The 12,699-nt window shown below is 42.1% G+C and overlaps 3 protein-coding genes across 6 annotated transcripts in view; 2 read left to right on the top strand and 1 right to left on the bottom strand.

Annotated features, from left to right (window-relative positions):
• Positions 1-1,519, top strand: part of TUT4 (terminal uridylyl transferase 4) — a 57,524-nt gene extending 56,005 nt beyond the window's left edge. For all 4 annotated transcript variants that reach the window (XM_089515144.1, XM_089515146.1, XM_089515145.1 and 1 more), the window contains 2 exons: positions 230-412; positions 1,054-1,519. In XM_089515144.1, coding sequence (XP_089371270.1) covers positions 230-412; positions 1,054-1,145 — 275 coding nt within the window. In that variant the 3' untranslated portion in view covers positions 1,146-1,519. The remainder of the gene's footprint in view (positions 1-229; positions 413-1,053) is intronic.
• A 474-nt stretch (positions 1,520-1,993) lies between these two features.
• LOC149316289 (pre-mRNA-splicing factor 38A) lies at positions 1,994-6,659 on the bottom strand. Its single transcript, XM_089515149.1, has 10 exons — positions 6,341-6,659; positions 5,905-6,064; positions 4,701-4,822; positions 4,219-4,304; positions 3,892-4,002; positions 3,524-3,636; positions 3,393-3,419; positions 3,221-3,318; positions 2,992-3,040; positions 1,994-2,723 (listed from the first exon to the last, which is right to left on the bottom strand). Exons 1-10 carry the CDS (start codon positions 6,468-6,470, stop codon positions 2,681-2,683), a joined length of 939 nt encoding a protein of 312 aa, XP_089371275.1. The 5' UTR covers positions 6,471-6,659; the 3' UTR covers positions 1,994-2,680.
• LOC149316288 (origin recognition complex subunit 1-like) overlaps positions 6,580-12,699 on the top strand; it is a 31,871-nt gene continuing 25,751 nt past the window's right edge. The window contains exons 1-4 of the mRNA XM_089515148.1: positions 6,580-6,860; positions 9,011-9,104; positions 9,499-9,626; positions 10,120-10,286. Coding sequence (XP_089371274.1) covers positions 9,016-9,104; positions 9,499-9,626; positions 10,120-10,286 — 384 coding nt within the window. The 5' untranslated portion in view covers positions 6,580-6,860; positions 9,011-9,015. The remainder of the gene's footprint in view (positions 6,861-9,010; positions 9,105-9,498; positions 9,627-10,119; positions 10,287-12,699) is intronic.

Below are 12,699 nucleotides of genomic sequence, written 5' to 3'. Positions count from 1 at the left end.
TCATAGCATTTATGGTTTTCCACTATTTAGGTTTATTTACATCCTCTTTTCAACACTAATGTGTGTTCAAAATAATTATGATAAAATACTAAGCAATATAGGTTTCATTATGCATTTAAACATAACCATTAATTTTGGATAGATGGATACTCTTAACTTGAAGTGCTTTGTTGTGTTGCAAATGACTTTTAATTCAATATACAATTTTCCCTTTTTGAATGAAATCTAGATCAGGGCTTCCAAGGACAGTTTGGTAAAACGAATCCCCCTCCTCCTCCTGCTGTTCCTTGGGACCATGGAGCCCCTGCCCATTTTCCTCTCCTGCGAGGGACGTGGCCTTACAATATGTCTCCGAACTACGTGCAGCAGGGAAATGCCAGCTATCCATTGAACAAACCTTTCTACCCCCAAGGTACTAGGAATAACTACATGAAGTGACTGCGGCACCTTTTACTATTTTCTTCCCTGTTTTTGTAGGTAGCAGTGCTTAAACCATTTCTCCTGAAATAATCTGATTGGAATCAATGAAACAGAAGTCAGCAGTTTGAAAATGAGCCCATAATAAGATGGTTTTTTTAAAAAAAAATCACATTTCTAACACTACTTTTTACAGATATGGGATCATTTTCAATTATATCTTGAAATGACATCCCTTCCTCCTGTGGGAAGAAATTTTGGCTGATATTGCTGATCTACAGCAGACACCTCCCTCTTTGTTGTGTACTGCCTGCTCACTGCAGGTTTTCTTTCTGTGAATAAAGGAATGTCTTTGCTCATAGGGAAAAAAACAGCATGAACCTACTTCATGCAAGTTCTACCTTTAATGATGTCTCATATGTACTTCTTAGGAGTATCATTCTGTTCAGCCACTGACAGTACAAGGTAGAATGGTTTTTTAAAAAAAACTGATAAAAAAATTCAGCTAGCATCAACGGGCAGAATGAACAGATCACCCGCTACGGGGAGCTTAAAACTTGCTTTTGCATCAGTTTGTTAAATTCAGCAACATTAAGTGATATTTGCTAAAATAATTATAAACTTTTTTTTCCCTAGCTGGCTTACTGATGCAGAATAACCAGCGCTTTTCACTTCTGTCTCAAGGACATCCACACTTGAACGTGAATTTTATTCAACAGAAAAAATGAAGTTTGTATAAGTGGAATGGGAAAAAATCAGGTTATGGATTAAAATCTTATTGCAACATGCTTAGATAAGAGATTATTTAAAATTGTTTTTAATTGTATCATTTGTACATAGATATAAAATATAGTTTTTACCAATATCACAAGAATAAGTGATAAATGTCATCTATTTTATTACCCTATTTTTAAGGGGAACTGTGTTTTATTTTACCTTGGTAAACTGTAAAGAGAGTTTTTAAAATTAAGTTGTTTATTTTCTATTAGCTTTATTCATACTTTGGTTCAGACTTTATATCTATTGTTCTAAAAGAAATAGGAAAGGGATTTCATCTGTTAAAGATTGTCATTTCTTTACAGAACAATGTAGTGCCAAAAACTTTTTAAAAAGAAAAAAAAATAAATTGCAAAATTAGAAATCAAAATAAAGATTACTTTTTCTGTATATGTGGTTTTGATGTTGACCTTTTTACTACTGCAGACTAGGTGACCTATTATTTTCTGGGCCAACCTAGGTTGGCAACTGAGTATGCAAACTTGCCAGAAATGGTTATGTGGTGTTTCATTGGTTTACAACAGTAAAAGCAAAAGCGAAATGCAAATATACTTAGAAAATCCAGACAATTTCCTACTTCAATATTCCTGAATGCCATATACTGTGTTCTTGTTTAGGAGTTTGTACGTGTCTGATGGTACAACTTGCCTGATTAGTAGACAACTGGAGAGTCTAGGCATACAACCCAATTATATCGCTTGGCCATGATATAAGTCTAAACTTGGCCATGTTTACAAGTCTACAAACCTATTCTGAAACATAACTTGTTAAACTCATAGGTTCTGCCTGCCTATATTTGTACATTTTCTCTGATACATATTAAAAATAGTCAAAACTATTTGTAATTCTTCTCTCTAACAGTTCATTCTCCTCTTCTGTAAAAATTTCCTCACTTAAATCAATCCCCTGTGGTGAAGCTGAAATACATACAGGACATACTGTAGCTTTTTTATCAAACATTTTAATAAAGAAATCACAACAGTAGTATTTTCCCCCAGCGATTAAAAATAACTGCAGAATTAACTTCTGACAGCTTGTTGCTCTGTTAAAATTACATACAAATCAAGACTTCTTTTTTACAAATTTCAGATAGACAAAACTTTAATAGGTTTTGAAATAAATTTAAACAGTGCTTTATCTTGATAGTATAGTAAGTAAGCACTGAGGTTCAAAGGAATTTTAAACTTCATACCTCTTAGCATAACACAATTATGTTTTAGGAGGCATAGATGTGATTGGAGTTTGGAAATTATACTTTTCTCACCTGTAACTTCTAGAATGTCTCAGCTACTATAACCCTGCTGGCTGAAGGATTCTGCATTTTATAGCATTTCCAAACTCTGGATACGACCAGAACATACACATTTCCCTTAACTTAAAACAAAACATTGAATAACACCATGTTCTGCAAAAAACCCACAAAAAACTAATACAAAAAGGATTAGCTACCAAAGCAACCTGGTTGAGATTCATGAAGTACTTAAGGTTATTCATTTCCTCGACGACTCTTTTTATGACTCTTCTTGGATCTGAAATAAGAATAAAAGCTTACCATTGTTCAGTTAATGGTTGAATCTAATGAAAATTGCACTGTGCTGCAGTGGTAATTCACCTTTAGCCATTAAGTTAGTAACTGGAGATTTATGAAAACCAAAGCATCTAGCACATACATAAAATCTGTCTTGAAAGTCATGTAAAGGTATAAAGACTAGCTATTTCTATGGGAGTAAGGAAGAAAATATTTTGTGGAGAATCCACACATTATCTTCATTACAAAGAAATATATGAAGCAAGTACCTTTCTGGGGACTTGGAATGGCTGCGGTGTCTGTGGCTACGGTGATGCCCTGTTGAGAAGGTATAAAATAATATAACTCTCTTCACAGTGATTCAAGAAACAAGAAAATTAAATCAGAATGGTAAAAAGCTGGTATTGGAGTATTTTGACTGGTCTCCTTAATTAGATACCAGATGTAGATTGAGAAAATGCCTTAGAAACCACTCATAACTTGTTGCAAAACAGTTACCTGGAGATTTAGATCTTGATCTGTGGCGTCTTTCCCTAGATCTACTTCGATGTCGCCTTGGGCTCTTACTGCGATGCCTTTCCCGACGTGGTGATGGACTGCAAAGTCAGACTATTAGTAAAAAGCTTACACACAATTTTTAAAAATCAAACTGACATGATAGGTTTCCTACCTTCTCCTCTTTGGAGAGCGGCTTCGCCTAAAAACAGAACAGGAGGGAAACCCACAAATGTTATTCTGTACTATTTTTAAGTTCAGCATTACACTCTTCTAAAAATATTTTGATAACGCCCCAAATGTTACCTTCTAGGAGATCTACTTCGGCTTCTCCTGTAACGCATAGTTGGAGATCTGCGGGGTTTGTCTAGATCTCTGTAGCCTCTTCGCCTGTGATCAGGTGAGGGAGCTCTCTCCAGCTGAAAATAATTACAAAAGGATCATTCTGAAAAAAATATCTAAAAGCAATGCCATCTCTGAACAAGGCATTAACTAGATGCAATAATAAACTTCTTCCATAGCAATAAAACAATTTCTATAGTATTTGTTATTCCTTTTATGAAAAACAACAGATGTAACAGTTTGAGATATAAATGTCATCTGTAGCTAAGGCCAGGTGCTGCACTATACAAACTCAAAGACGAGAACGGTAAGTAGCAGATAAATATTCAAACCTTTTCATCCTCCTCTTCCTCATCTTCACTAGACTCTACATCATCCATATCCTCTTCCAAAGCACTAATCCGTGGTTCCAGTTGTTCAGCCTCTTCTAGGACATACCGTTTCTAAAGAAGACCAATATTTTCTCAGTATAGGCAGTACTCAAGTTGACAAAAGGCTGAATCATGCAAGTGCAATCCCACTGTTCATGTTAAGAGGATTTTGCCTTCTCCAGCCATTTGAACTGGAGTTCCTGTTTTACATAACAACTACTGCAATGCTTTAATGTCCAGGATTTGAGAGTCAGTTTATATTTTTATCACAGTGTAGCAATTACACACCTGTAGTCTAGGTAAAATTATATCACACACACGTTCATCGTGAAGCAGTTGATCAATAAATTCATCCACGTGCATTAGCTCGAATTCTGGAAAACAAGTGACCACAGTTTAAGAGGTAGAACTATGATTAACATCAACAGTAATACAAAGTATTAATGATAAAGTTGTACAATGCACTGAGCAAGCTTCATCCTGTTTTACCACAGGAGGAGAAATAATGCACTTCTCAATAATTTGCTATCATCATATTTCTCCTCTTTAAAATCCCATACTTGTTTTCAGTTAGTACTGTAAAAAGTGTTCCAAACCAAACAGTTTATTTAATGGGACAAAACTACAACACTCACAGCAAGAGCAATACATAATTTATTCTAAATGTGCTTTGGCCTTGGTAATATTGCTGCAACAGCAAATTTCATAAATATTCTGAAAGGAGGAAAGAGCCAATCAGTTAAGATATGAAGTCAACACACTTACAGTACCTCCATTTCTATTTTGGCTTTTTATTTTTCGATAATCATTGTACAGTGGTTCAAGGTATTTGTAGCAATCTATAGCGGTTCCAGTTAGTCTCATATACAAAGCTCCCAGCAACCTCACATACCTGAAAAGTAGCAAATACAAAAACAGTTGTTTAGAATGTTTCTCAATCAAATTATCTGAAAATATTAGATTTCAAGTATCAGATCAGGAATTGAAACTGTGTTTTTGTGGGTTTTGGGGCTATGTGGCCATGTTCTAGCAGAGTTTCTTCCTGATGTTTCGTCAGCATCTGTGGCTGGCATCTTCAGAGAATGCTTGCCTGGAAAAAAGTAGGTCTATATATACTGTGTGAGCCTGGGAATACAGGAGTGATTTGGATGTATGTACAGTGCTGTGTAAATTTACAGTGCTTTATAAATAAAGGTTAATAATAATAATAATGTGTATTGTTCTGTGCTGATGGCAGGCCTCAGGCTGGGAGGCTAATGCAAACGAGGATTAATGTCTGCTAATTGAAGATCATTATCTGCTGGGAAAGCCCCTGACTGAATGGTTTCCCATTTGCAATTGCTGAGTCCTTGCTATTCTTCAGGATTGGTAGCCAAATTTTGTTCACTTTAAGGTTTCCTTCTTTCCTCAGAGTCAGGGGCTTTCCTAGCAGATAATGATCACCAATTAGCAGACATTAATCCTCTTTTGCATTAGCCTCCCAGCCTGAGGCCGGCCATCAGCACAGAACAATACACATTCAAATCACTCCTGCATTCCCAGGCTCACACAGTGTGTATGCGTGTGTGTGTGTATATATATATATATATACACACACACACACCCAACTTCTCTAGGAAAGCATTCTCTGAAGATGCCAGCCACAGATGCTGGTGAAATGTCAGGAAGAAAATCATCTAGAACATGGCCACATTGCCTGAAAAACCCACAAAAAACCATGGATGCCAGCCGTGAAAGCCTTAGACTCTAAATTAAAACTGTCATTATATTTTTCATTACTGTAACAACTGGGCCTTTGCTCCTTAGTAAAGTCTATGTATAGAAAAATGGCTTATCAAAATAGAAACAATACATGAAGAAATGGTAAGAGATTCTGCTGTGAATCAGAATGCTGACAAAATCACTACCGAAAAAGACCTTATAATGTTTAAACGCCTGGAGCTCCATCGCACCAGGCGGTTGCTTTTCTCTTACTTGAAGTCTTCGTTTTTGATAAATTCGACGATGATGTCCTTTTCAGGCTGTATCTGCAGCATTTTCAAAGTCAAGCACAGGAACGGTGTGGGCTTAATGTTTCCCCCGTAAACGCCACCCGTGTACCGCAGTTCCATGGCTTTGTCCACAACCAGTTCAGCTGCAACAAGAACCAAAGGGAAAGGCATTCAGGTGCTGCTTCTGATGAATGAGAGGATTTTTAACGAGAGAGATAACCCGGTTTGGCACCGCTTTAACTGCCCTCTGGCTCAAGTGCTATGGCATTCTGGGAGTTGGAGATTGTTGTGGGCTCCGCTCTGGGCCCCACAACAATCTCCAACTCCCAGAATGCCATAGCACTTGAGCCAAAGAGTTAAAGCGGTGCCAAACCGGGTTACCACTGCGCTACCCAAACCAACGCCCCCAGAATCCGCACCTGTGAGTCCGAAGCACTCCTCCTTCCAGTACTTGGACTCATAGATGCGGGTGCGGATGATCTTCTCCACCAGGTACTGCGGGTTGGTGCCGTGGATGCTGTGCGCGTCCTTCACCGTCCGGTTGGCCATCGCTCTCCTCCTCCTGGGCCTCAGACACTGAGGTTAAAAAAATCTTCCCCACTTCCGGTAAAAAAGGGCTCACTTCCGGCCGCCATTTTAGCACTTGCCATCTTTTCCGGGGCGGTGCAGACTTGCCAAGGAGAAACTCTAGGTCACTCTAGGAAACGTCTCGTTGGTGCTTTTCAGGGGCGTGGCGGTCGCTCTAGGAAACCGTCTCGTTCGTACTTTTCAGGGGCGGGGCGACCTTGGTTTGGCGCGAAGTTTCATCCGAAGGAAGGAAGGAAGTAAGGAAGGGAAGAGAGGAAGGACAAGAAGGAAGGGTTCTCTCGCGCTGTCTGTCTTTCGCGTCGCGGCCGCGTTTCTCCTCAGAATCTTCCTCTTCTGGAAGAGCAGGAGAAGGTCAGGCATGGGGACCAGGCGCGTCCTCCTTTTCCCGGACGCGCCCTCCATTTCATGGCTTTGTATCCAAGGCGGGGGGTGGGTTTCGAAAATGTCCTCCATTTTGAGCAAGGCTAAGAAAGCATGGAGTTACATCATCATCATCATCATCATCATCATCATTATTATTATTAGTTCATATTTGTATAACCGTGTATGATGAGTGTTTTCACCTCGATGACCAAGGAAGCATGGGATATTAATAATAATAAGTATAATAATGTTATTATTGTTGTTATTAATGTTTATTTATATAGCGCCATAAACTTGCATGGCACTTCCCAGGCATCATGAAAACAGCATTAAACCTTATATGAGGAGTGTTTGTGCCATGTTTAATTTAGTCATGCCTTGTCCTCCATTTTTCCCTTGAGTGTCCTACATTTTGTGGTGCCTCGCCCTCCTCTGTGGAAAGGGCATCTGCTCACCCAGATCTAGTCGCCTTGTGCCTCTCGGCACCTTCTGTCCTCCATTTTGAGCATTGCGAGGTTTGGCGCAGCCATAAAGTGTCTGTTTTGGAAACCTTGTGCGTTTCTGTGTGTGAAAGGCTGGAGTGTGGGACTTGCTAAGAGGCTGAAGTGTTTTGGGCAGGGTGACCAGGCGTCCTCCTTTTCCAGGACATGCCCTCCCTCCATTCCATGGCCGTCTGTCCAGGAGGAATTCCAGAATGTCCTCCATTTTGAGCATGGATTTAGATTGATATGAGTCTGGAAACCATGAGGAGAGACTTAGGGAGCTGGGGATGTTTAGCCTGGAGAAGAGAAGGTTAAGAGGTGACATGATGGCCCTGTTTAAATATTTGAAAGGGTGTCATATTGAAGAGGGAGCAAGCTTGTTTTCTGCTGCTCCAGAGAACAGGACCCAGAGCAATGGATGCAAGCTAAAGGGGGTGCTTTGATGGTGAGTTCCTGCATGGCAGGGGGTTGGACTGGACAGCCCTTGGGGTCTCTTCCAGTTCTGCGATCCTTTGAGTGTTTTTAGCTTTTCTTTGGTCATGTCCTACATTTTCCTTCAATGTCATACGTTTTGTGGTGCCTGATCCTCCTTTGCGGTGAGGACATCTGTTCACTTTAGGTATGGTACGCCTTGTTGTGTGCTCTTCAAAACCTTTCCAACTTATGGCGAACCTAAAGCAAACCTGTCATGGGGTTTTCTTGGCAAGATTTGTTCAGAGGTTGTTTTGCATTTGCATTCTTCTGTGGCTGAGAGAGTGTAATACTGTATGTCTAAGGTCACCCTGTGGGTTTCCATGGCTGAGCTGGGGATTCAAGCCATGCTCTCCAGAGTCATAGTCCACTACTACACCACATTGGCTCTCATCTTTGTTGTTGTTCATAGAATAGAGTTGGAAGAGACCCCAAGGGCCATCCAATCTAACCCCATTCTACCATGCAGGAACTCACAATCAAAGCACCACCGACAGATGGTCATCCAGGCTCACTTTAAAAACCTCCAAAGAAGGAGACACCACCACACTGAGAGAGTGTGTCCCACTGTTGAACAACTCTTACTGTCAGACACGTCTTCCTTTTGTGTGCCTTCAAGTTGTTTCCAACTTAAGGTAACCCTAAGGCAAACCTGTCATGGGCTTTTCTTGGCAAGATTTGTTCAGAGGGGGTCTGCCATTGTCTTCTCCTGAGGCTGAGAGCATGGGACTCAGGTCACCTGGTGGGTTTCAGGGTCCAGCAGGAAATCCAACCCTGATTTCTCCAGAGTCTGAGTCCAACACACAAACCACTCACACACGCTGACCCTCTTGGCTCTCATTTATCCCTCTAATAAATATAGAGCTTGGAAAAGCTAGTTTTGGGGAGCACATTTCACATATTGTCTCAGCCAGCTTGGGCATTTACTGTCTTCACTGGGGAATTGAGAGAACTGTAGAGCAAAGTTTTTCATGTTGTGACTCAGTGGCTCATGTATGCAATGTGTCTGGAGAGAACTGCAGGTAGACTACAGACACATCCACCTGCCATGTTACCCCACTCCACCCCCCACACTTTTAAATGCATTAGTAGGTGGCAAGTTTGGGGAGAAGACGGGTATAATGTCTTCAAGTTTATATATGTGTGTGTATCCTCATAAGAATGATCCAGTATTTTACTTCACAGAAATCATGAATACAAGAAGCCAAAGGAAGCGCAGCTACACATGGATTGGGAAAGGCTTCTGCACAGACAAACAATGGCAGATTTCCCATTATAGGTATGTATTTGGCTGAGTTAACAATCTCATGTTTAATAAGGGGTGGCAACAGGATAAAGTGAAGAAAATAAAGTTCAGAATTAGCAAGGAAAGGATGTGTATTCTGTTCACATTTAATTTCAGTAGTGGATGTCTGTTAGGCCTCACAGAATTGGTTTTGTTTTTAACCTAAAGGGGGATATGATTAAGCAAGAGAACAAGATAACCATTTAGATATTCTGGGAGGGATTTCAAGTAATGGAGGCAACAGAAAGAGCAGAATCATTTAAGGGACCTTCTGAAAGTTGCAGATTTGTAGGGAGGGATATGTGAGAATAGAAAATGAGCTCAACGTCAGTGTCTGTAACGTGAATTGCAAAGAATATGTAACATAATTGTGTATTTCATTTTCTAGGGGAGTAACCATTAAGTCAGGGAAAAGTGTGGATGAGAGCGTCATTTTCCTTGGAGAATTTATTTTAGTAGAAGCTGAGGATACTGATCAGCAGTTCGTGGCAAGACTTAGAAAATTATATGAGGATGGTGAGTTTGCTTTCTGAGGTGTACACAAACCTCAGTAGATCAGTATACATAAACTTTGTTTCATGCACAAAATTATTAAAAGTATCATATAAAATTACCTTCAGCCTATGTATATAAAGTGTATATAAAACATAATTGAATATTATATTTAAACTTGGGTCCCAAGCATTTCAGATTAGGGAGCTTCAACCTGTATGTTTTCTTTTTTTACAGTACAGCCCAGTGGTGTACCTTTAGTTCAATCATGTCTAAATTGAACACCAAAGGTCAGCTCTTTAAAAATGAGTGTATACTGTAAGGAATTGTCTCGGAATTCCCTGCAGCAGTTTGACAAATGCATAAACTTTCCTTGGCAAACTACCTTGGATACCTTGGAAGCCTTAAAACAACTGTTATTGTCCCCCAAAAGCAAATGTAATAGAACAATAAAATAATCGTGCAACTGAAATGCTCCAAGTGCTCACACTAACCTTCATTTTTTCTCCTGTCCCAGGTGCTCAGCAAAAGCATGCAGTTGTAGAGTGGTTCTCTAGTATTGTGGATATACCTTTCAATCAGCGAGTATCTTTGGGACAAGAGTCTTCTCAGGAGATATTTTTTAATGAAAATGTTGAATTGGATCCCAACATACTTGTTACATCTATTATTAGTAATGTCACGGTGTGTATACTGACTTTTCATGTGGTGGGAGAACAATTTGGGAAAGTATCTGCTTAGAGGATGCAAGGAACTGTAGTCCAAAATAATTTTTCCAAACTCTGGTTGGATGGCAGGAGAGGAGAATTTTCCTCAGTTTGTAAAGATACTTTACTCTTTGGAGATTTTCTAATTATTGGAATGCTTTTTTTTACCAAAGGTGTTAATTTTTGATGTTGGTCTGAAAGTTCTGCATGGGTCTGTAATATGGAAAGCACCACTGCAATGGATCCTCTTTCTTTAAAAAAGTTCAATATTATTTTAATCCAGATACTGTTCTGTCACAAGGCTTAGTTTCTCCCTGGCAATTTATGGGAATGGATTTCAAAATTCCAATTTAATTAGTCCCCTTTCAGTGGCATTGCAACTTGACTTTCCTACAACTCAGCAGCTGTTGAAACTTCTTTTATGAACAGCTGCCCAAGATCAACAATGTTGGCCTAATCATTTATATTATCCTTCCCTAATCTGCTCTCCAGATATATTGGATTATAATATACATCAATTCTAACCAATCACTGTGGTGCCTGAGGATGATGAGAGTTATAGTCTTAACATATCTGAATGGCATTAGACTATAATAAAGTAAGCTTCTTCTTCGTGGTCTCTGCGAATCATACAAATGGGTTTTACTGCGCCTGCGCAGTGCTGTTCGGAAACTTCTGGAATCACTAGGCAAAGTTCACTTTGCAACATATAGAAACTTTTTGGCGGTAACTCCGCCCACCCGTTATAAGGCCCCTGCCTTCCTGCTCTTTCCCCAGTTCCTTTTTTCTGCCGCGCTAGCTGCTTCAGGGAACTTCGCTTGCTCTTTAGCTTGATTGGAATCACTGTGTTTTTGACCATTCGTTGTCTCCCGCCCCTGATAACTTCGGACTCTCAGCTTGTTGACCTTGATTTTGGACTTTCCCTCCGCTTTTGTTTCTTCGGAAGAAGGTCTCCAGCACCTTTCAAAGTGTGACGTTGCGGAGACAAGGTGCCCATCCGGGAAAGGACCATGATCTGAAGACTTGTCCACTCTGCAAGCCTTTCTCTTCCCAGGCTCGGAAGAATTGTGAGTCCTGGCTGACTTCGGCCATTGACCAGGGCAAGACCCATGAGGGGGGCCCCTCTCTTCATCGTCGGCTCCCTCGGCTACACCGCCTGCTTCTTCTTCCCGAGCCAGTGTGTCCAGCATGGTGTCTGCCCACCAGTGGCTGAATCGTCCACCACCGCCGATGTGGCCAGTGGTTCATTCAGACCCAGTGCCACCAACAAACCCTCCAAACGCCCCCACATAACGTCGGGGACTGAGGGTTCCGAGCCCAAGACGGAGTCCGGGAGGAAGGTATCCCCGGAGGGCTCGCACTCGAAGGATCGAGCGGATGTGGCCCGTGGTTCATTCAAACCCAGTGCCACCAACAAACCCTCCAAGCGCCCCCACATAACGTCGGGGACTGAGGGTTCCGAGCCCAAGACGGAGTCCGGGAGGAAGGCGTCCCCGGAGGGCTCCGCTCGAAGGATCGAGCGGATGTAGCCCGTGGTTCATTCAAACCCAGTGCCACCAACAAACCCTCCAAGCCCCCCCACATAACGTCGGGGACTGAGGGTTCCAAGGCCAAGTCCGGGAGGAAGGCATCCCCGGAGGGTTCGTGCTCTAAGGAACGAGCGGAGGCCCTGGCCGTGCCGGTCCCATCTTCCAAGGCATCGTTGAAGGCGTCCCGACACGCCTCCATGCCACACAAGACGGGGGCACCCTGGGTGCCATCAATGAATGCCACACCGGAGGACGAGGGCAAGGCGACCAAGCTTCAGCCTTCAGGGAGCATTGTCCTGTCAGACCTGCTGGGCAATCCCTTCCCCACTCCCCGAGGAGCGGGGCGAGACGCCGGGATCCTCTAAGAAAAGGCACTTCGAGGGGGCTTTGGACGACTCCATGCCCAAGAGGCCCAACTCCACCCGGTACCAGGTGAGTCGGTGGCGTCCTCCAAGGGCGAGGAGCGCGCTTTGCACAAAACCTGCTCTCCATCCAAAAGGACTCCAACTCCGGTTTCTTCTCGCCCGAAGGAGTCGTTGGCATCGTATGCAGTTTCCACGCTTGACTCCCCGCTGCCTTCGACTGTGGAATTTGTCCGCGTCAATGCGGAGACGGCCAGACCTCCATGGAGGGAGTCCTTCCCTCTGACTCTTCACTCAGGCGAGGATGAACCGTCTGATGAGGATCCTTCAGAAGATTCATGAGGCTGAATCTCCGTCTTATGGCCCCTGAGAGAGAGAAGCCCCCGGTATCGCATGCGAGGGCTTCAACATCCGAGCCATAGCGGCCCGCTGTGGAATCGGCAGCTTTTCAGCTTCCAACGTGTCCCCCACACGAGTCTGGGTGCCGGATCTCCCACTG

Source organism: Sceloporus occidentalis, unplaced genomic scaffold (assembly GCF_023333645.1).
Source record: "Sceloporus occidentalis isolate IW3139 unplaced genomic scaffold, rSceOcc1.0.p SCAF_3, whole genome shotgun sequence".
Lineage (NCBI taxonomy): Eukaryota > Metazoa > Chordata > Lepidosauria > Squamata > Phrynosomatidae > Sceloporus > Sceloporus occidentalis.
The sequence above is the reverse complement of the archived record's forward strand: the minus strand, read 5'-3'. Positions and strand labels throughout refer to the sequence as shown.

Excerpts from the sequence above, each read along its gene's own strand:
- LOC149316289 (XM_089515149.1), bottom strand. The coding sequence starts at position 6,470 with ATGGCCAACCGGACGGTGAAGGACGCGCACAGCATCCACGGCACCAAC. Across the intron at positions 6,065-6,340 it reads GGAGTGCTTCGGACTCACAG|CTGAACTGGTTGTGGACAAA; the intron begins GTGCGGATTCTG and ends TTCTTGTTGCAG. Across the intron at positions 4,823-5,904 it reads ATCAAAAACGAAGACTTCAA|GTATGTGAGGTTGCTGGGAG; the intron begins GTAAGAGAAAAG and ends GCTACTTTTCAG.